This window comes from Oenanthe melanoleuca, chromosome 8 (assembly GCF_029582105.1).
Source record: "Oenanthe melanoleuca isolate GR-GAL-2019-014 chromosome 8, OMel1.0, whole genome shotgun sequence".
NCBI lineage: Eukaryota > Metazoa > Chordata > Aves > Passeriformes > Muscicapidae > Oenanthe > Oenanthe melanoleuca.
In genome coordinates, this window is record NC_079342.1 from 10,751,515 (window position 1) to 10,775,603 (window position 24,089).

Consider the following 24,089-nt stretch of genomic DNA (forward strand, 5'->3'; position numbering starts at 1 on the left):
ACGATCAGGCAGTGTTTCAGACTGACAGAAGTTATGCAAATTGGTTCCTTCTATTAGCACAACATGCAGCTTGATGAAGAAAAATCTGTTAGAAACACAATTTAAATTCCCAAGCTGACAGCAAAATTAGAATTCGTGGTTCACTGTTCCCTTTAACTGGAGTTACAGGGGAAAAAAAAAAAAAAAAAAAGCCACCTCCTTCAACTCTCCAGAACAGAAGGATTTTGGCTAGAGTGTGGTCTTCCTGCAGCCCCCTCATCTTAAAAAAGAAAATTCTCCCAAACTACAATCCTTCAGGATCTACCCAGCGTGTCTTTACTGGACCCAGCTGGAGTAAAACTGGAGTGCTGCCCTGGCATTGTTTCACCCAAATGCAAACACAGCCAGAAGGGGTAAGCATTTGGTGCTTTTTCTGCGCCTTTTAGCTCGGTGTCTGTCAATGACAACCTGTTACTGGATGGCGTCATGAGCACAATTCAGCAGGTTCCAGTCACTTACTGAGCCTGCATATCAGCCACGGCCCGGGGGTGTTACCCACCCCGGGCAGCTACCACAGGGCAGCCCCGAGTGCCTCGGGCACTCTTTTGGGAGCGACGCCGGGGCCGGGTCCGGGGCCGGGTCCCGCGGCCGGACCGACACACGGACTAGGCCACGCCCCCTCGGCGGGAGGCCCGGCGGCCGCCAGGGGGCGCTTGCCCGCTTCGGCCCCGCCGCCGCCAGGGGGCGCTTTCCCGCTGCGGCGCCGCGCCCTGAGGCAGCGCGAGGCGGGGCGCGCTCCGCTCCGCTCCGCTCCCGCGCCGAGCCCGCCCCGCCGCACATTGTCCCGCGCCGCCCCTCGGCCCGGTGCCGGTGCTGAGTCACGGCCGGCTCGCCGCTGCCCGGGGCCGTAGGTGTCGCGGAGAGCCCGCCGGCCACCGCCTGAGCAGCGCCATGGGGACGGAGGGCGCCCGCGTCCTGCTGGAGCGCGCCGGCAGGCTCACGCTGCAGACCGGCAACCTGCTCAACTGGGGCTGCCTGCGCAAGAAGTGCCCGGCCACCCCCAGCGAGGAGGTGAGGGGCAGCCCGGGGCTTCCCTCCGGGGCGCCTCGGCGGAGGCCTGCTCTGGGCGAGGGGGCCTGGGCCGGGAGGAGGAGCGGCGGCTGAGGGAGCGCTGGGTGCCGCTCCCCGGAGCTCCGGGCGGATCCGCGGCGGGAGTCGGCACGGCGGGGCCCGGTGCCCTCACGGCGGGGGCTTTGGCTCCCCAGCGATCCGCTTGCCGGTGCCCTGGGGAGGCGCGGGATAGGAATTGCAAAGCGGTTCTGCCTGTTTGTTTATGTCCGTTCATTGCGTTCTGCCCTGTTGGGAGGTCGGGCCCCCCCCCGCCCCCGGAAGCACTTTTCCATGAGAAGGAGCAAGCCCAGCCTTCTGATCTCGGGAATGAAGGATTAAAACACAAATTTAAGTGCAGTCTGTAATGGCAAAGGGGATCCGTTATACTTCTCTAGTAAGATAAAAATATGCATAGATACGTACTTGCATTACAGATGATGAAAATTCCCTTTTCTAACCTGAAGTTTATTTAATTTCTTGGTAGTGGCAGTTCTTGGGAAAAGTGGCTGTTGTCTTCTTTGAAGTGTAGAGCTGTCATTCTTTGTAAAGGAGTTGAAAAGAGCTTTTTAATCACCACTTGAAAAGTATTACCTGTAGCGATATGTGTAAATACTTAGAACAGTTCTCATAAAATGTCTGAAGATCCTGTGGCCATGAACTTCAGAACCACTGTATTTGCTGTTTTGTCATGACACTAATCTCAGAATTGTCATTTAACAATTAGAAAAACTATGGGTTTGGCTGATTTTAGTGACACTGGTGATAACCTAGAAGTTCGTTGGTTGCATATTAATCATGCACAAGTGGAAGAAAGGTATTAGGGAGGATGATGTAACAAGAAGGAAGAATTCATCATACTCTTGCTTAGCTGTCATGTGGTCATATCGTTTTATTTGGCCTGGTTGCTTATTAAACGTTCTGTGATCTGCATGAAATAGGGCTGGATACTGTAACAAAGACATAGCTGTGTCATGATGGGCACCCTTGTGTGGGTAGTTTTTGGGGACTCTTAAGTATAGAGTGGTCAGTGTGCATAACTGATAGTTAAGGTATTGAAATTCATTTGTTTACAGAGGAATCTGCTGGCTTTTCAGAGTTGCTGGACTTCCAAAAGCAAAAAACTGGTATTATTTGCAATCAGCTTTTAACTCTTCTATTTAGTGTAGTCAGTTCTCAGTGGCAGAATGTCAGCTAAAATTTTGTAAACTGTGAACCCCTCTGTTAGGGAATACAGCTGTGTTTGGGAAAGCTGATCAAAGCAGTGGAATACACTGCAGTTTTCACATGGCCTGAGGGCAAGGGAGTGGTGTGCTTTGGAGTCAGAGGCCTGTGCATAGGAACTGCAATAGAAATATATCTGTGACAGTTGCAAAGCAGTAACATATAAAATATAAAATTTTGGTACTGTCTCACTTGTCCTCAGAAAGGAAAAGATAATTATATAAATTGTATCAAAACAGGATTAAGAGTTATGTTAATAAAGAGTTATTGTGCTGGGGGGAGAGGGAGCTATTATTGCTTTTTAGGTCCAGGGGTTTTTATGCTATTTTAAACGATCGCAGGAATGTACAGTATTTGTGTTCACAAAGTACTGTTCCTTTACTGTGTCTGATATCAGGCAGGGATGTTGACTTCTAGTTTGTGTATGGTATTAGAACTCTCTGAGTTAGGCATCATAGAAAATGGCTGTTTAAAGGTACACAAAGCAGGTATGCACACAGTTATAAAATACACTGTGGAAAGTGAAGTAAGGCAGCAGCTGGTGGAAGTGCTCCTACCTGTGGCAGATGGCAGTTAGACAGTACCTGAACTTAAGATCAGAGGGAAGCTACAGCACAGCTACAGCTGCAGCACTGGTACTGTATAAAATTAGTTAGCTGATTTAATAGTTATGTCTTACTATGTTCAAGAAAATCCATGATCAGAATCTTAGTCAAGTTTATTTTGCATCTGTGGATGAAGGAAAAATGCAAGTGTGGGGTAGGACCTGTAGGTTCCCCCTACAGTAATGAAAGACTTAAAAGCATTGGTGGTTTGGCATAGTGGAGTAGGTAGGCAGTAAATTGCAAGAGTTATATGCATCTTGAAAAGAGAAGTAATTAATACAGTGAGTATTTTGTGGTTGATTGTTACGTCTCATTTCTACAGTGTCACGGCAGTTATGCTTTTATCTGACTACTTTGTAACTTAAGAATTTCTGTGCAAAAAAAACCCCAAACCCAAAAAACCCCAAACCACTCCATGTCCTAGTTCTTGCTTGCTTAGCATTGTACTTTTATTCTGAGAAATAACTGAAGTACAGTACTGGTATTACTGCTAAAACTCTGTGAAAGAGGAGAGAGAAATATGTAAGTAAGCTATTTTAAGCAAGTTTCAGATAGGAGCTATGAAGAAGAAACTTCTGTGGGATGGTGTTAGTTCAGTGTGCAGTGTGTCCTACACATTTCTGTGCTGTTGTGTTTGTGTGTGGCTGGAACATACCCACTCTTCAATGTCTTTAGTGTGAAAAAATGTTTTGTAGGTGCGGGACTGCATCCAGAAAACACTGACTGAGTGGAGCTCAAAGATCGGCCAAGACCAAAATCAGGTAGGAGAGGTGTATATATCTTATCCATGTTACATGTGAAACTAGAGAAATAGGTAGTTAGTTACATTTAGAATAGCTATTAAATTGCAGTAAAAGTATCTGCAGCTCCAGATACCTTGAGGGCATATTTCTTAACTCCCCTTCTTTTCCTTAATGTTTAGTAAATTTGGAGAGGTTAAGAAATACCAGTGTAAAGAGAGAATCCTCTTGATGGCAGATAAAACAGTTCTTAGCAAAATAAAGATAGTGGTCTGTAATATTTTAAATTAATTATGGGGGCAAGTAAAAGTAAATAAAATCTGTGTACCTTAGAAGTTTGCTAGCGTGCTTGTTAAAACTCAGTGGAGAAACTATGGAGATCACAGATGGCTGAAGACCATCCCATCCCTCATCCAGAGGGGAGCTCTGAAGCATCTGTTGTCTCAGAAATATTTCTGAAGATGCAGAAGTGGCAATCTTCCCCTTAAGAGCTAAAGACTTCCACATAAGTTTTGAAGCCACAGACGTGAACATCTGATATGAAGATCTTGGTGTCTTTGCCTGCTTCTCTTTCACTTTTCCTTTTGAAATTCAACAAAACAGTCATCAGTCCCCACTAAATTTATTGTTTGCTCTGTGATATATTAGCATGTTTCAGGGGGAAAAAAGGCACCCAAGAAGCAAAAAATAACAACAACAAGAAACCAAACAAAAAAAAACTTCCCTGATTGTTTCTATGGGTTTTGTTACTGTTCTTATATAATGGGAGCATCAGCTGCACATTGCTACATTCCAAACTGAAGTGTGTGAAGTTATTGCTGAATGATTTGTGAAAGAACTAATGATTGCTGAAGAAGACAACAAAAACTAACACTTGTCACTGTCCAATTAGTCATCCATTTAAAGCAGATTATTTAGTGTAAGCTAGGTATTACTGTAAGAGCATGTTACCTTGCGTAATTCCAAATTCTCTCATGAATTATATTGATATCCAGTACCTTAAAAAAAAAGTTAAGCTTTGTTTAAAATGCTGACTGTATATAGTAACTCAAAGGCTCACTTGAGAATCTTTTGGTAGCACAGCAAAAATTAGCAAAGCATTTTTGCTTGGGGGAGAGTGTTGAGTATGTCTATAATGCAAAGTCTGATGTAGGTAAAGACTTAAGGAAATCACCTTGTGCCAGCTGACATGAGATGTCAGGTTAATCCTAAATGAAGTCAGGGGGTGAATTAATTACTGTCTTAAACCAGTATTTTACAACATTAGCACTGTAGGTTTTTCATAAGCTGCACTGAAATTACAAAATACTTTTCTGCAAAGATGTTCCCATCTGACACTAAACCTCCTAATTCTGATGGGGCTCTTTTCAGCTGGTCACAAAGCTTTTGTAAAACAAGGTCCTTTCAATTGGAACAGCAGTCTTTTCGCATCGTAAAATCACAACTTCTACAACTACTGAATCTTGTAATCAGTAATTTGTATTTTCTTTATTCAGGGCATATAGGGCCTTTCATATATCTTCATTATTTTGATGTCTCCTCAGGGATGAAGAAGCCTTGGGTTACTTTCTTTCTGTCATTGCATTTTTCTACTACTTTTGTCTCTAACTGCTGTAAGGCACCTTTTTTGTTTGTTTGTTTTGGTTTTGGTTTTGATTTTTTTTTAATTACTTAAAAATATTATTCAGGAGCTTACTGTCTCCTCTTGATGAGTTGCTTCTAAGTCTCATGTACTTACTACAGGAAACACCGGAGGTTCTGGAATGTACTGTAGCTCAAGCTCTAGAAAAAATAAATCCTGAAGAAAGGGATGAGTTGAAGGTATCAGGTAAGAACATAGTCAAAAATCCAGTGTCATGTGAAGGTTTCATATGCAGTCATTAACAGGATATTCATATATGAGGGGTTTTTGTTCTCTTTTATAACTGCAGAGTCAAATTACACTATTGCACACTGTTGTTCTTAAAAATTGGCTAAGAAAGTCTTGAATTAATATTTCAGATTTTAAAGCAAGTCAGCATTTTTCTAGTTTAATTTACATCACCTCAAGATATTTTAAATGTATTTTGTGAGTCTCTGACAGTTTTGAAGCAAAATATTACAGATAATACTGGATTTAAGAAATAGTATTGGAAGCACATTTATTTGCGTAATTTTTCCAGGTTGAATATGATGAACTTGAAGGAGGCAGTCCAAACTAACACTAGTACATTTTGAGTCTCAGTAAGTTGTGAAGAAGTCTGTTTGTACTATTACATTTGGGGTTTTTATACAGGTTGTTGCTGTTACTGCTTCGTGTCTTGATGCTTTACAACTTATTACATCATCTAACTGGATGATTTCTTGTTCTGAGACTGCACAACAACATTGACATTTAAGAGAACAGTGTCTTTATTGGGCAGTCACCTTTCAAAATGTTGGGGTTTTTTTCCAGTTTTTTAAGTAATTAGTGTATATTCTAAAAATCTTTTATCCAAAAAAACTCATTAATAGTGCATATAGCAAAAGTAAATGGCTGTATATTAGTAATACCTGGCTTGTTTAGTTATTGACTCCAGTTTGTTTGAAAATAGCAAAGCTTTTCATCGTTGGATCAAACTCTTCATCGATCAGAGATGCAGTTGACCTGGGTAAGTGTGGAACTCAAACTCAAGTTAGGATTTCTTTTTCACTCTAGAACTTAGATGGAAAAAGTTCTAATGTTATTTCCAATGTTATTTAATGTTATTTAGTCACTGTCACAAGCATATCCTGTTTTCCTATTAAGAGAGACTTAGTTAATTAAGTCCATTTGCACAATAGTTCAGTCAGTAAACTTATTAAATGGAACACTGTGACCTTGGATCCACAAACTCAAATCTGATTCCTTGCTACAAGCAGGAGCAAGTTTTTATTCTTTCACGCAAAACTTGTTAAAAAGTAAATAGCATGTGATGTTTTAAAGTAGTGATACAGCTGTTCTTGCCAGCTCTTGCCAGTTGCATTTAGCATCATGAACTTTGCTACTAACTGCGTAATCTTTCAAAGATTATTTAGGAAATAATATAATGCTACAAGTAGCTGATGAAATAGTTAAGTTTTATGAAAATGCCATACAGTATCTGCATAAAGTTGTGCTGGCCTTATGTAGCTGTAATTGTGAGCAGCACTGAACTTTACTGTTTTGGAAAATTGTTGGGCTTGAGGGGTGACCAAAGAAGAAAGGGTCAGATACCATTACTCTCTACTGATACCCCAGTTAATAGCCTATTAATTGTAATTTTTTACTACCACTTGTTAAACATACAATAAAGGACGACTCCTCCTGAAGAAAATAATTAATTTAGCTAGATAGTTCTGTTCCCTTTGCTGTGCTGAAGAGGCCTCATGACTTACATTTTTACTAAAGCTCAGTGAGACTCCAAGACTCGCACTTTTCTTTGGCAAATAAGTCTGTATTTGGTGTGCTCTTGGTCAAACTCCTCACATGTATCAAGTAGTTTTCCTAACCCATATCCTGTACTTGAGTTATAGTTCAAATTGAAAGCTACAAATTTTAAAAGAAATTGAGAGTGAAGGAATAGGGAAGTGCCATCAGTTCTTCAGGGAAAAATACAGTTTTAACATTAAAAAGGAGGAAAAAGCTTCATGCTTTTGTTAATTTTCTGTTTGTTTTGTTTTTTGTTTTCCCAAGACCTACAGCTAAATCCCTGTCTTCAGCTGTATGCTTGAATCTTTGCTTAAAAGGTTGTGCTATTATTCTTGACTGCAGATACACTCAGTTTCAAATGGTAAAATAGAAAGCTAGCAGAGTGAAGCAGGAGGTGTGGTTTTTGCTAAATTTGAAGAGTCATGCTGATTATGTTTGTATCTGACAAAAGATTTTGCAGTGTCTGTTCTTTTTCCTCAGCATGTTCTGCCCTCGGAGTTGCTCAGTTAGACTCAGTCATTATTGCCCCACCTCCTGTTGAAGATGGAACTAACCTCTCCTTGGAATATTTGCAACCTTATTGGAAAGAATTGGAAAATCTAGTTCAAAACAAAAAGATTGTTGCCATAGGTACCTCCGACCTAGATAAAACATTGTTAGAGCAGCTTTATCTGTGGGCACAGGTGAGAGCCAACTTCCTACTCATAGCATTTCTTAGGACAGAGTAACTGCTTGCTTTGTTGGCTGACACATTGTTACAAACTTCTGTTATAAATGGTTTCATACACAAAATATTAATTAGCCCTGTTATTTTCAACATTTTGTGGATGGCCATAATGTTCAAGGTGGGGGAAGACTCAAATATGACTGTTGCTTGTTCAGTGTAATGACCAGTGACAGCTGGAAACCACAGGTCTGTTCAGGAGCAGGTTCTTTGAAGTACTGAAGGTTTGAGTTCTGGATTCTTTTATACTTAAGAAGGTGCACAAACAGTACTCTTAAACCTTCAGATTTATTGCAGTGACTCCTAAAATGTAACTGTTTTCATTTCAAGCTGTATTACAAAGAGAGGGATTTCCCCTTGGAAAAAATACGTTTTAATGGTAAGCTTAAATGTAAAGAGGAAGACAAGGCTCTGAATGAAATGGCACAATACTTTATATACTTTATAACCCTATTCATAGCAAAATGGGTTGAAAGGTCATTTAGTTCCAAGCCTCTTGTCATGGGCAAGGACACTTTCCACTAGACCACGCTGCTGAAAGCCCCATCCCACCTGGCCTTGAACAGTGACAGATATGGGGCAGCCATCCAGCACTTTTCTGTGCCTCAGCACTCTCACCATGAAGAATTTCTTCCTAATACCTAAACTAAACCTGTCTTGTCAGTCTAAAGTGATTCCCCTGGTCTTATTTATTATGTCCCCTTGCAAAAAATCCCTCTCCAGCTCTTTTGTAGCCCCTCTAAGGTACTGGAAGGGACTCTCTGGAGCCTTCCAGGCTGAACAATCCCAGCCTGTCCCAGCCATGAACTCCCTCAGCTTGTTCCCATAGGAGGGGTGCTGCAGTCATCTTACTATCCTTGTGACCCTCAGTGTTTTATGTCCACTAAGAGGGAGCAATTGCAGGATTTAATGACCACCTGCATGGTGATCATGAATGCAGTTTGTGAGAAGAAAGTCAGTGGAATAGCACCCCTTTTAACTTGACCTGACTCAATCACTTGCCTGAAGACATGGAAGATTGCAAATTAATACATTTCTAACAAAAATGGGTTTGGATTTTTTAATTTGAAGTCTTTTTCAAAGTAACATCCCTGTAAATGCTTTTACCAGAGAAGGGGAAATAAAGCTGCTGCTGTTTCAGGAACACAGCAGACAGAAAACCAGAGTGGAGTGGGTTAGCACTCATCTTGCTAAGGCAGCACCTGAAGTTAGATCTTACTCCTGTTTTGGGCTGTGTCCTGCAGGGAATTGCAGGTGTTGCAGCTGCCTACATTAATTAACCATGCAGAATTAATTGCCTTGCTCAGACTTCAAAACAATGGTCAAAGGCAAGTTGTTCAAAGCAAAATTTCTGTTGTAATAGAAAACATAGGGGAAACAGCTAATATAAGTACATTAGTATTTTTTTCTTATGAAAATATTTTGTTACTCTCAGGTGAAACCAAGTAGTAATCAGGTGAACCTAGCTTCCTGTTGTGTGATGCCACCTGATCTCACAGCATTTGCAAAAGAATGTGACATACAGCTGTTAACTCACAATGACCCCAAAGGTAAGACTTTGCCAGTTAAGTTAACAGAAGACTTCTAAATACATTTAGTCAGTAGAAAATCAGGAATAATCTTTTCCTGAACTTCAAAGTTTGTAATATTTGAAGCCTGAATCAAGGATTCGAAAAGTATCTCCTGTATAAAATATTTTGTTAAGTTATTGCTGTTGCTTCCTCTCCTCCCCCCCACACCCCTTCTTGAAACAGTCTTGCAGCCTTGGATAATTTCTTGAAATACTTCTAATCAGTGAAAATAAAGCAAATAGAATAACAACTTACTGAGAAATTTGTACTATGTTTATTTCTACAAAATATGGAATTAAATATATTGCCGAAGGCCAATAAATGAGAAATGAAAGTGTACTTGCCTGGAACTAAGTGAAATAGGTTACATAGAAATGTTGATGGTCAGTTGATTTCTGAGTAGTTTGTTAATATTAGATCTGTAAAATTACTGTGCTTTAAGTAGGATTCTTTCAAAGTCTTGACTTCTTAAAATAACATTACTACAAAAAGAGTTGTAAATTCTTCACTTTTTTAATGCAGTGATTCATTTGCTAAATGAATGAAGAAATTTGGGGCTTTCCTTTGAGCTGTAGAACAGACTTACCAGCTCTCTGGGATATAACATTCATTTCTCTCAAACATCATGAATCTTCTTCACTCTTAAAAACACCTTAAGAGTGTTGGACACCTTAACACCATTTTGGAATAATAAAAATCTTAAACAATATTTAGTTAATTCCTTCCCTACATTTTTGGTTATGACTAATTATTCATTATGATACTTTTCCTTCCTTCCTTCTCCTTTCTTTCCACTTGATCCCAAAGAAAAAAGTATGTAAAGCATTTCTTATGAAGTATATACTTCATACTACCACTGTTACAAGTAATTAATTTCATCATTGCCTGATCAGGATTTATCACTGCTCTGGGCAGCATGCAAGATTCCATTCAATCTGACAATTTCCATGTCCTCTGAAGTCCAAATGCAACTTGCATTTTAATAAATAGTATCAATTGAAAGTCATGAAATGAAGAAGAGGATTTGATAGAAAACATCACAAGTTGTGATTCCTTTATGTGTTGTTTGCTCAGCCTAACTTTTCTGTAATGGTCAGCCGAAGAGTATCAAGACTATATTTTGTGAGCACTCCTCACCAGACACATGTTTTCTTGATGAACATTCCAAAGGAAACTAGGATTTGTACTTGCCTTATTTTCCTGCTTTGTGGCATTTAAGCCCATTTTTCTTAAAGCTTTCTGGGCTTGTGGTTATTATGAGCCCAGTTATGGGAGATAGTATAAATGTTGACTTTCTAGTGACTGCAGAGGTAACTCAGTACTTTGCTGATTTCAGCCCTGTGCTTTACTCACCTCTGGTTTGTCTAGCTAGCTTCTCAAATTTAATTTTCATTTTCTCCTACTAATGACTCTGCTGATCAATTCCATTTGATATTCCAGAGTGTCAGTTAGTTTTATGAGAAATATTCAATGTTGCAAAAAAGTGTCCTGGAGATTTATTTCGTAATATTCAGCTGCTTTTACCTTAAATGCATTCTGGAAGAGTGGATCTGAGGGGTATATGGTACCACTTAAGATCTTGACTGCAGGAAAAGGCTTCTCTTACTAAGTGTTGCTTTTTGCTGCTGTTTACATGACATTGTTTTAAGCACAAATATCCCTTTTTAACTTCAGAATTACTTTGTGAAGCAAGTTTTCAAGAAGCTCTCCAGGAAAGCATCCAGAACGTGAAAGCAAACGAATGGATTCCTTTATGGCTTCTGCGGTATTCAGTCATTGTTAAAAGCAGAGGAATTATCAAGTCCAAAGGCTATATCATACAAGCTCAAAGAAATGCATCTTAAAACACTTTTTTTTTTTTTTTTTTTGTTCTGTTTTGTTTTTTGTAAAGGCTGTTTAAATTTCTTTGGGATGGGGGAACATTGCATTTTTCATAGAAAGATTTTTACAGCATTTATAATTAATTACCAAAAGTTGTAATTATTCAGTGTGATGTCAGTAGGCTTATCTGTAGTGTTCTAACACTATTTTTCTTTCTTAACTATTGGTGAGTTCATTCAAAATATGAAATATTTTGGGGCATTTTTTATTGAAGTTATCTATAGACTAACAGTTTAAAATAAGTTTCTTTTGATGACCAGTTCACTGTAAAAATGATTATATTTTAGCTGCCATTAGGTAGCAAGGAGAAACATATATTTTTGTTTTTTTAAAAAACAAATTTCTCTTAAATCATACTTACTTGGTGAGTACACATTTCAGGCATTCAAGGACTAGCTTTTCTATAAAGTTGTCATCTTTTATGAAACAATATCCCCCAAAAATTAAGCTGGTAACTCATTACTTGATATGTATATATAGGCACGTCAGCTGTTTAATTTCTGGGGGTGGGAAAATTGGTTTATTTTTAATAGAGTGGAAAAGACCTCTATGATTTAAAAGAAAATGCATCTTCCAAATTACTTTCTGACTGTTACTTGAATTCCTTCTGGCTTCTTTGTGCCTCAATACGCTTCATTTAGTGTTTGCACAAGTGTGATGGCATTTTTACTGTTAGAAATGTAATAGAAAATGTATTAATAGTGAATGTTTAAAATAAGATTTGAAAACAAGCAATGAAGAAATCTGTTAATCAAAAACTGAATTGTGCCTGTCTCCTCAACTGTGGCTTGTTTATTTGATACTTGTGAATTACCAAGCAATTAGCCAAGTAGAATAGACAGTAAATGGTGATGCTGTTCACTAAAATTAATTACTTCTTTTGTTGTTGCCTGGGAAACCTGTTTTTTGAGTGCCACTCAGGAAAGATGAAGCAAGGCTTAGCTTGAAGTTGGGTATCTTCCTGATTGGCAGCATCTTAGTGCACTGGCTTTGTAATCCCAGAGAGATTGCTGCAGCTAAGGCAAGGCTTTTGATTTAATATAGTCTTTCTATCCAAAAGGCTTTTTACTTTCCTTGACCTTTAAAGCAGAGTAGATGGCTAAAGTTCGACTTGTAGTTCAGCAGGAACTTTGATATCAAATGTCTAAAATAGTAAATTACATTTTGATTTCAGATGGGGCATGGCCTCATACTGGTAGTTGTCATTAACTTTGTTGTACATATTTTGAGATTTGGACTGTAAGGGAATGAACTTTCACCAACATCTTTCAAATTTTTCTATAGGCAGCAAGTGGAATTTGAATGCCTGTAGGTAGAGTCTGGAGTGTCAGCTTCCTATAATCCATTCCACTAAGTTTAATGATGAACGTTTTTCAAGGTACCTTAGTCCTCAAAGATTGTATTTGTAGTGGCAAATAGCAGGAAATTTTCTTGGCTACTTTAGTTCTTTTGATAAATGAGAGAAACGGGGAATTAAAAACTAGTAATACATCAATAAAAGTTTGGATTTTTTTCTCTTAATAAAAATGTAGTGGTTTCTTTTTAATGTTTTAATGGGCCAGTGTGTATCAGAGTTCAAAATTACATGAGTTTAATTTTAAAATTCCCTACTAGTGCTGTGTTGTGTGCTTATCATTTAACCACTGCCTGTAAGCTCTATATGTATTTGGCTGATTCTGTATTGTATTAGATTTGTGTGTATGCTCTATTTTTTATATTGAAATGCTACAAAACAGAAACTGTGCTAAACCAGTGTAAAGGCTGCTCTAATGGATAATGATTGATTTCCTTTCTGTTGACTGCTAATAGTTTGCCTGCTGCAGAGAAGTACCTTTTAAGACGTGGTATTCTAGAGTCACCAGTAGCAGAATACTATATCCAATTACCACATTATCTCATTCGTTTGGTTTGTAGCCAGGTGGGTGAGAGGATATTTCCTTCCACGAGGAAAGTTTAACTAAAAATTTGGAATTCCCGTGGACTTTTTAGTGCAGTATTTTACACTGTCACACATTTTAGGCCTTTCCAAGAGCCTGCGCCCCGCGATTCCACCACGTCCTGCCCCGCATCGCGCAGCCGGGGAGGGCAGGGCAGAGCGGGCGGGGCCGCCGCCGCCCCGGAACCTTTTGGGCGCCGCGGAGCCCGGAAGGGCGGGCGGCAGGAAGGAAGGAAGGAGAGCAGGGAGAGGAAGGAGTGCAGGGAGGAAGGGGAGGGCGCGGCGCGGCGGCAACATGGTGAGCACCAGGCGAGCGGCGGCGGCGGCGCGGCGCCGGGAGCAGGGGGCGCGGGCAGGCAGCCCCGGCGGTCCCGATGCCGATCCCGGTGCGGCGGAGGTGAGTGGAGCCGGGGGCGGGGCGGGCAGCGGGCGGGCGGTGCAGCCTGCGCTCCGAGCCCGCAGCGGCGGCGTCTGTGCCGTGCCGCAGCCGGCCCTGCGAGAGCGGAGCCGCCAGGTCATTGGGCCGTTTAGCGCTGGCACTTCTTTATTTGCATGACGGATGTTACATCATTTCTCTGTCCCTTAAAATAATACTTAGCACATCATACCTAGTTTTGCGATTGCTGAGAGGCCAGTTTGTTCGTAGACCTAAAGCTGATTTTGGACACCATTTGGGGGCGCGTTTTGACAGTCGATAGTATTTATTGCTTTATAGTTGAAGAAGTCTATGAATATTTCTGAACATTTTTTCTGGATTTACTTCCTCTGACAACTAAAAACAGAAGTTTTTAGACTTAGGAGATATTTATTTGTAATTCTTAAAGGATGTGGTTGTTTCTCCTGCCCTGACCAAAATACAGCAAAGAGATAAGCAAGGGATGATTTGTTAAGACTTCTCCCACATATATAGGGCTACACAGAGAACGTGTAATATGTTGTTAGTTTAGGTAGATCTGTTTAAAAAGATTCTTAGTGATTTTTATAGCGTTCTAGTTATGTAGTTAATGTATCTGTCAATACTGTACGGTTTTTTTACTCCTTTTCTAGGTGGGATCTGCTGAAATTAGTACTCCTGTGACTAGGAGAATTACTAGAAGACCTAAATCAGTTCGTAAGGCAGAGGTGATTCAGGAATGTCAGTTTGAAGAGTTGGAACATACAGAAATGAAATCAGTTGTTAGTGGTAGCTCAGAGATGCAGATCACCAGGAATGAAAACACAACTGTTCAGTCAGCACAATCAGCTGCTGAACCACAAGTTGATGGTGATGTTTCAGAAGCAGAATCAAACTGCTCTTCTGTGTCTGGTCTCCAGACGCCTTTATATGTAAGAATAACACGAAGGCGACAAATTGTAATTCCTTATCAGCTGGAGTCTGCTGACAAAAAAAGACATGACAATGCAGCTTTTGTTAATAAGTTAAGTAGGATTGTGGATGAAGATGATGTCTCTGAAGCTGAGTCTTGTTCCTCTGCTGTTTCTGGTGTCCAAATGCTTAATGTTCCCACTAGTACAAGGAGCAGACAAAATAAAAACAAATTGCAGCCTGATAGTGTTCATGAAGCCCAGAGTGAAGATACTTCTGATGCAGAATCATGTTGCCTAAGTTCTCATGTGGAGCCATCTGTCACTACCAAACGAATTACTAGGAGCATGCAAATGAAATCACGAGCAAAAAATACTGAGCAGACTGAGAAAAAAAACAGATTTGTGTCAGAAGATGAGAATTTAATTGAGGACACAATTAAATCTGAGTCCATAATAATTTCTGATTCTACACCTACTGCAGAACTTGTCAGTGACACAGAAGATGCTTCTACCATCATTGACAGTAATAAAAAACCCAGTTCACCTAAAAGCAAATGTGCTAATGAAACCTGGAGTAAAGACACAAAAGAAGAGATTTTAGATGATATGACATCCAGTCTTACAAAAACTAAACAAAGTGACACTAAATCACCTGTGAAAAAAGAAAAAAAAATTACACAGTCTGTTGAGATAGACCATTCAGAAGCAATATGTGACCTAACAGAAGAAGATCACAGTAAAGTACTTGTGAGAGAGGGGAAATTGGAGCGTGTGGCTGTTTCTTTGACTGACTGCATGAGACCCAAACAATTTCTGGAATCCCAAGGACAAGTAACACCAAATGAAAGTAAAAAAATTCCAGAATGTGAAAGAGCAGATGCAGAGGCAGATGCACAACAGTCTTTCTCGTGTGATGATAAATTAAAGAAGAGTAAGGGAGCTAGTTCAGTGAGCAGCCCATTAAAGGACATGACTGTTGCACAGAAAACTGAAAGCATTGGTAAAAGCCGGATGCTCAAAGTTGGTGCAGACAGTCATGGCAACCAAAGAGAAGAATATGAGGTATCCCACAACAGTGAAAAACCAAGCAGTGATAATGACTCTGTTGTATTATTTCTGAGCAACAGTGAAAGTGATGACTCTGTATATAGTGATGTGGCAGTCATAGACACAATTGATGAGAATATGAGTTGTAAAAAGTCAGATGAGAGAACTCCTTCTCTCAGAAAATCTTTAAAAAGTGGTTCAATGCATGTTGAAGGTCTTTTTGTAATTGATACTGAGCCTGGCATGAGTTCTAGCCAAAACTATTATCTGGATGATGTAGAGCACGACAGTGATGCTGAAAGTAAGCATGAAGGAGGTGAAAAAGATAAAGAATCAGACTTGGAAGAGGATGAAGAGGAATTGATAGATGAAGACGAAAAAGATGAGGATGATGATCTGTTGAAAAATAAGGTTGATGTGTAAGTATCTTACTAGAAATAGCTAAAGAATCTGCATTTCATTTAAGCATATGCACGTTAGAATATGCACACTAAGTGCAGAATAAATAAAGGAGTAGTCTCATCACATATGTCATGTTGCTGCAGAAAATGGTGTTGCACATATTATAAAATATTAATATGGTTCATACATTTAGATTTTGGGGGTTTTTTTTGGTTTTGAATATGGTAGGAACAGAACTCTGATTTTTTGGTTTTTTGCATCTGGAGGCCTTGTATATGTTCAGCTTAAAAAACAATGTGAAACTGTATTAAACTGCTGAGGCTGATTGAATTGGTTATTCAGGTCAGAGGGGTTTTTTTTTTCCAGTTGGAATGTAAATAACAAAAGGTCCAGTAAATTCCTTACATATTGCCTGATTAGATCATGCTTTTTAAACAGTTGCATATAATTTTATGTGTCAGTTCCTGCTGTGCTGTGAATGATGACACCAGGTGAAACCTAGCATGGAATCAGAATAATTCAGGTGGAGTAATACTGCTTGAATTCTTGTAGTCCAGCTGCTGCTAAAATCCCTTCTTATGTTTAAAGTATAATACTCATTTAGGTTGGATAAATAAGTCTTAATCTAGTAAAAACCTTCAGGTAGGCCAAAAGTCTTAGCTAAGAACACTTAGCCAAGTGTTCAGTGTGGAGGCATTATACAAGATCAGTCACAGTTTGATAGAAAGTTGTTAAAGGGCTTGTATTAATAAGCATTCAAGCTACAGTAAATACCTGTTGTACCTCTTCAGATATTACTGTATTTTCTCCATTGTAGTTTAGACCTTTTAAACATTCTTGTCATGAAAAGAGCCATTGTACATTGTGGATACATTCCTTTGGCTGCCTGAATGAAGCAATGAAACAAATATGAACATACCAGCTTTGAAATTTCATAGAACCATCAGGGCTCTGATCCATTGACCACCACCCTCTGGATGCAACCATCCAGCTACTTTCTTATCCAAGTTTAATGGCTTTGTTCCTAGTAGGGTTATACAAACAGGTCTTAAACATTCCTATAATGAATTCTGTTTCTTCATACTTCTTACTAAGAGTTACAATATTTTTACCACCAATATGCTTGGGTTTTTTCTCTTTAGCTAGTAAGCTTATCAATGTATAGAAGCATGCTGGTCATGAGTTCTTCTGGCAAGGTTAAGCAAGTTTAAGAATTCAGTTATCCAGATGATAATAATATCTAAGATGAGAGTATAGCATTAGAGTTAATATGAAAGATTTGTGGAAGTGCTTGTACTGGTATTTTTTAATAATAAGTCTTATTTCATATAATGGCATCAATCCCCCTGCACCTGTCATTTCAAAATTACATAATCTAGATAAAAAGACTTAAAATCATTGCAGAACTGAACCTAATTGGGAAGAATAAGAAAAATATTTTTCTGTTCGTTTTCCTCAGAGGACAGTATAAGGTTTAGCTGCATGCATGTTAAAATGTTCTAATAATTAACTAACTATTTCTCCTTTAGTTTACATCTTTCCAGTAGCATAGACCCTGGTTTGAATATCAAGAAACTTGGAGGTTTATATATCAGTTTTGATGCAAAAAATCAGAAGCCTAGATCAAGTGTAATTGAACCACTGAAGAAGAAGAAGGACCAGGTAATGTGTTTGCAATTATTCAGTTATCTGTGACTACACTAACACAAAGATGTTAATCTAAGAAGATTGGTTTGTTTGATTTTATAGAAGTATCCTTTTCATGGTTCATTGAGAACTTAGATTATTTTTGATCGAAGTGTGGTTTCACATTTGGTTTTAATGGTAAAAATTTAAATATACCTGACTTTTCAGAAATTGAAAAATAGTGCATTACCTTGTAAAATAAACCAAAGTTGATTATAGCTGGATTTTTGCCTAATGATACACAAGCTAAAGGTCTGCTGACAAGATACTTAGCCCATAGCCAGAATGAATTTCAGTAGATAAAAGTCTGTAACCTAGTATGGACTTAGCAGGTTTTTTTAAAAAAGCACCCTTTGAAGTAAAGGGAATGTGTTATTTTTGTTGAGACTTTTTCTTTGGCTCATCCAGGATAGTCCTCTTTACTCTAGAGGATTTGCTGTCTCACTTCCTCCAGAACAAGTCAGCTGCTTTCTGTTGTTGTTCAGTGTTCTGTTTTGAAGATCCTTACTGCTCGTGTATTGCATTAGAATGCTTGCTTAGGTTCTGCATGATTCACTCAGTAGGTTCTGTAAATACAGTTAAGTAGTAAAATTTGTATCAGTGAGATGGCTCTCTAATGTTCAAAAAAATTCTTACAGCTCTTGCAGAAGAGTGTAATAACTCCAGACTTTGAAAGAAAGGAATGTGTGCCACCCTACAGGGAATCACTTCGCCAGCTAAAGAAGCAGCGCAGGGTAAGTGAAGAGCTGGTAATGCCTCAGATAATGAAACAAGCTGTGCTAGAAAGCTGCATGCTGAGACTGTGTATATCCTGGCCTCACTGGAGATGGAGGGATGAACTGCAGTTTAGTGTTGTCTTTGAGCTGTGCTTTGAAAAGCCATCCTTTCAGTCACCAGCACAGTGAAGTGAATGGTTATATGCTCATTACAAATCTGTCATTGATGCTGTGCTGGTAACCTCCTTTATAACAGTGGTCATAAAATACATGTTCCAAGGGTACTCATTTACATTTTAAGTGCTTTATCTGTCTTTTGTAGGGAGGAGTTCCCTTTTCTGTCCCATCCTAGTTACTGAATGTAAATTTGTTGTTCTTGGTATTGCATCCTAGGCAGAGCGAGAGAAAACAACAGGTGATGGCTGGTTTGGTATGAAAGCCCCAGAAATCACAAGTGAACTGAAAAATGATCTTAAAGTTTTGAAGATGAGAGCTTCGTTGGACCCTAAGCATTTCTATAAGAAAAATGATAGAGATGGTCTCCCCAAGTACTTCCAGGTAAGGAAGCAGCAGAAGGTGGCATTGTACTGCTGAAATTTTGAACTGCTGTGTAAGGATACCTAATAATGCCTATTTCATAGGTAGCTTCTGCATTCATTTAATTTCATATCTTAATTATTAAAGTGTTTTGATTACTTAGCTGGAGTTTGCAACTATTTAACTTTGTGTTACCTATGTATATATGCTGTTGATGTGTTTAGCTTTGGCTGGTCTCATAGAAGGGAACAAATATCTTACTGAATCCATATTTTGAACCCTCAGACGACTAGATTTTCACTGCTTGTTTGGAGTACCGGCCTTTCTAAGCAAGTGTGTAGAAAATAATTGGCTTTTATTTTCTTACTAATGAATACAGTTTAAATGAGACAGCTACCTTTGTGATAAGCTGAAATTTTTGCCACTTGTAGCTCTCAGCTTTAAAACCAATAAAGAAATCATCTTTTGCATCAATAAAGAAATTACTACAGAAGCTATAGAAATAGGCCTCCAGAAACTTTGAATAGTTAGCATGCTTGAGGATGTTTTCATTTCTCAGAATATTACCACTTCACTCTGAAGTGTTGAGGGTATAGTATGTTTTGAAATTAGTGAAACTTAGATGGAAGTGTTTCACATAATTAGATCCACGGTTTATTTTTACTGCATGAAATATGTACTGTGTGTATCTTTACTGCTAACCTGAACTGTGAGAGCTGGCTGACATGCTGGTTGGAAAAAATGTGATGCGTTTCAGGATGGAGCCCTTGGCTGCTGTGTAGTCATCTAGCAAAACCACCAGGCTGAGAGACAGGAAGAGGTTTAAGGTGGTCATAAAGGTTTCATTTCCCTTAAGCTTAAAATGTTTAGAAGTTAAGAACTGGATTTCATTTATGAATTACAGTGCTGATACAGCAGTCCAGCACTGAAAACTGTACAGTGTTAAAGCTCAGGCCTTCCTCTGTGCATTATGCAAGAAGACCAAAAGGGACTCTGCATGCAAAGCATGACTTATTTATTTTGGTATTTTGCACTTTTATTAAACCGTTGTTATTCCCTCTGCTTTGCAGGTATCTTCACACTTTGGGAATTTTTTTTTAAAAGGCAAAACAATCAACATCCTGCTGTTCACGTACAGTAAGAATTGACTTCATTTTTGTTTCCTAGGTTGGGACTGTAGTCGATTCTCCCATAGACTTTTACCACAGTCGAATCCCTAAGAAACAGAGGAAGAGAACAATTGTGGAAGAGCTGCTAGCAGATTCAGAGTTCAGAAGGTATTTAAAAGTAGTTTTGTAATTCTAATATCCCATGTAAAAGAGGAGTATTTCTAATTTTGTAGCCTTTTTCTTGTTTTATTCAGCTTGTTGGGTGGTTTTGTTATACTTCAAAGAAAAATTTTTAGTCTTTTAGCACTTCCATTGTACTGCCATTTAGAAAGTCGAAGGAACCTTTATCTAAGGGGATAATTAGACTGAGATAATGTATATTTCACCTTCATTAAAGGGTTTTATCTAGCTTTGGTCATCATAAATGCATCAGTCGGCCACCTGTCATGGAAATCAAAATTGTGCTAGAAAACTTACTTGAAGATTATGATTGGATTAATGTCTCCATAGCCTGCAGTTTTTGGAGTAGGTAATTTAGTTGGTCCATTTGGTTATTACACGATGGTAATCTGCACTTCTCTTTTCACATGATGACATGTTTTCTTTGAAGTAGTGCATGATTTGGGATTATGGAGTTAATTTTGTCAGACTTGTAAATTTAACTATAATGTTGGGAAGGAAAGTTACTGTATCTATTTCTTAAGTAGTTTTCTTGTTTGACTTGTTTGATTTATTAGGTATTTATTAGAAAGTAGTTTTAAAAATTAATATTTTTTAAATTTGATCAGCTAATTTATGCTGTGGCTAATAAGGGGTTTTAATCATATACTTCAGCATTAGTGCAGATATTTGTCAGATTTTCATGTTGCCTTTAAAGCTTCAGCACTGCTCAGTGTGCAGTGTCTGTTGTACTCATTGGTGCAGGTACCTAAGAGTCTGTGTTAGAGGAGCTAGCAGCTCACATGCAGCAATTCCCCTGCTCGTTGTTTAGTATTCACATCATCTCAGTTTTCCATCTGGAGTAGAGAAAGGTTTATAATCTTGAGTTTGGTGAGAAGGCACTATAAAAGTGGGTGTAATTTCGTCATGGTATTGTGGAAATTGTTGAGTCTTTTCCTTACGAGCTGTAGCAGTGTTTCAGCTACTGTATGAAATGTGACTGCATATGCAATAAGGACCCATCCAAAATTAATTACAAAATTCAATAGAATTTACTTCCAAAGGAAATATACCTGCATTTATCATTGATCCAACTGTAGATTCCCCTTTACTTATGCATAAGTGTATAAATCAAAGAATCTGATTGGAAAACATGAGAAAACTCATTTTGGCAAATAACGTGTGTAGAGTACTGTCCATGTTATCTTCTCATGAACTTTGGTTTGCCATTCTTAAAAGTAAATTGTCTATTTTGTTCAGATATAATAAAAAGAAGTATCAGGAGATCATGAGTGAAAAAGCAGCTTTTGCAGCAGGGAAGAGGAATCGGAAGAAGAAGAAATTTCACAATTAAGAACTGAAGAAAAATACCAAGCTGGAACAACTTATTTGTTATAAAACTTTCTTACAGAATGCTTTGGTTGTGGTGTTTTGTTTGTTTGATTTTTTAAGATTGCAGGTGATGTGCAAATAAAAGTTTAGAGAAATTCTTGCCATAACAATTTGCTAGGAAGCTTTAGCAAATTATCAGGTATCTCAATTTAATTTTGATTTTAAAATTACTATTTATTTTAATTAATATTTATGTAAAGAGATAATTACATAAAAGCATATTATTAAATCTTGAATACAAAATTCACTTTCACAGACTGTGATCTGCTTCAGACTTCACATCAGTTAATTAGTAAATTCAGTCTTAAGTTATATATGTAATTCATCTTGGCGCATATTGTGTGCCAGAATATATTTTTCCATGACTTTTCAGAAGTGCTGTTGGCCAGAACTGTAATGGAAGGTACTGAAAAAATAATTAATTAATTTTCTTACCGTTTGATTATTGTCTAGTGATATTTTTGAAAATAACATTGTCATCCATTGTCTAGGGTGTGGTGTGCAGATTCTGTCTGTCAGCTGACCTGGAATAGCTCAAGGTGAACAAATAGAGTGAGTCTGGAATGCCTCTGCTGCCAGAGATGTATGTATGTCTGATGCCTCTGCAGAGCCAGAGATAGCATCAGCTCAGTTCCCCTTCATTGGCAGTTCACAACCTTTTGTGATTGTCAGAACTCCTGTGGTGTTTGGTTGGTTTTTAATGACCTGGTCATTTTATTGCTGTTAAAATCAGTACCGCTTAGTTACTGCCCTGAGGTAGCAGTAAAGATGGATAATAGAAGAAATTAAACTGGCACTACATTGTCTTAGGTGGATTGGGTGATTAGGATGTAGAAGTCACTGTCAGAGGACCAGTGGTTGATTGTTTCCTTACTACAAGAACACTGAATTTTAAAGGCTGTAGATCTTAAACAAGAAGTGCTTAACTATCCTCTTGACTAATGTTTAACCATCAGGTTTTCTACTGAGAAGGAGTCTTTTTAAGGATTAGTTATTTGTGCTGAAATGGGCATTGTGGTATATATTGACCACCATCTGAAGCTTGAAAGACATTTTCCTCAGATTCTTTGGGGTGTTTTTTATCATTCATAAGTTGGTCATAATGTTTTACTACCATAAAAGACAGGAATCTAGAGTCCTTAAAAAGTCTTCACTGCTTGGCGATGAATGGTGTCAAAGTGAATTCATAGGGAAATATTAAACAAGTGAAAGTAGAACCACCTGTCCCTAGGTCTCAGTTAATATGGACAGGCTGTTTTACTGCAGTGATATTTATGCCAGCATCTCAATTGCCAGTAAATTATTAAAAAGCCAATAAAAATAACTATGGTGTCTTGTTCTCTGGCTGAGACATGGAAATACAAATTAATAGTGAACACTGAGAAGAAAACAAGGCACCACAGTAGTTGTCATTCTGGGGTGTTTAAGTGCAACTTTGGAGAAGCAGCACACGAGTCTGAAAGACTTAAAAAGAGAAATGCAAGCTGTGGTGTTTAACAGCAAGCAACAACTCCGTGCCTGTTGCTCAGGCTGCTCAACAGCTGCAGGTTACTTCATGTGCAGCACAGCTAGGAAGGGATTTGGTTTGTGTTCTGTATCCTTTCCCTTCCTTTGATTGTTGTAATACCTTCTGTTTTGTCCCACGCTGTGCCCAGCGAGTGCCCGTGTTCTGTGCAGATGGGTGAGATGTGCTGGGGGTGGCACTTGCAGGTGGTGTTGGCCGGCTTTGCCAGTCACCTTACCTGAGCTCGTGCCTCAGCCTCTGTCAGGTGAGGCACTGCACAGAGCACCCTTGCTTAACCACCAGTTTACATTAAAGCACACACACACGGGCTTTGAAATTGACAGAAGGTTTAAGGTGCTGGAGAGATTAAAACCCAAGTACACCATGTGATTGCCTGTGGTTATTAGATTTCTCTGAAAACTTCCATGAAGCTTTGCCTGTCAATTATAAGTAGTATTTTCTTTTAATGGCAGAAATATTTGTGCTAATTTGTAATTCTGCCTTTACTGACTCTGATGGTTAATGTGCCTGATGGTGTGTTTCATTTTCAGATTTTCCTTTATTGCTTTTAAATAAGCTTTATTACAGTTGGAAAGTTACACCAGCAGGATTAAAATAATTTATTAAGAAAATTCCACAAATTTAATAATTCAGGAATAATGAATCCGATTAATTTATTTCTGAGCAAAATCAAGGTAGTTTGTTTATTGCTGCTACTGTTTTGTTTTACCACCTAGTTTGATTGCTGTAACTAAAATGGCTGTTCATGTTCTACCCGTCGGTAAGTCAGAAAAGACCGTTAATTCCGGTGTTTTGTCGGCTGCAGTTTGTGGGCTTGTTTGGTTACTTGAAAGTTACCAGGAACGTGTCACGGTGACCCATGAAAACTGAAGTGCCTCCAGGAAAGACAAAGGCTTGTTTTCTCAAGTGAAATTACTTTCCACAGACTGTCCTGGAAGCAGAGCTGATTGTCGGTTCTGACCGCTCTGGCGGCGCTCGAGCTGGCGGAGCAGGAGCAGAGAGCCCTTCTCCCGCTGCCTGAGGGCGCCGGGC

The 24,089-nt window shown here is 38.9% G+C and overlaps 2 protein-coding genes across 2 annotated transcripts; both read left to right on the top strand.

Moving 5' to 3' along the window:
* Positions 1-714: 714 nt before the first annotated feature.
* GCLM (glutamate-cysteine ligase modifier subunit) lies at positions 715-11,920 on the top strand. Its single transcript, XM_056497920.1, has 7 exons — positions 715-1,050; positions 3,611-3,676; positions 5,399-5,483; positions 6,229-6,285; positions 7,545-7,747; positions 9,224-9,338; positions 11,034-11,920. Exons 1-7 carry the CDS (start codon positions 931-933, stop codon positions 11,201-11,203), a joined length of 816 nt encoding a protein of 271 aa, XP_056353895.1. The 5' UTR covers positions 715-930; the 3' UTR covers positions 11,204-11,920.
* A 1,069-nt stretch (positions 11,921-12,989) lies between these two features.
* DNTTIP2 (deoxynucleotidyltransferase terminal interacting protein 2) lies at positions 12,990-21,553 on the top strand. Its single transcript, XM_056497914.1, has 7 exons — positions 12,990-13,573; positions 14,224-15,950; positions 17,463-17,595; positions 18,258-18,353; positions 18,729-18,893; positions 20,040-20,149; positions 21,401-21,553. Exons 1-7 carry the CDS (start codon positions 13,472-13,474, stop codon positions 21,492-21,494), a joined length of 2,427 nt encoding a protein of 808 aa, XP_056353889.1. The 5' UTR covers positions 12,990-13,471; the 3' UTR covers positions 21,495-21,553.
* The last annotated feature ends 2,536 nt before the right edge of the window (positions 21,554-24,089 follow it).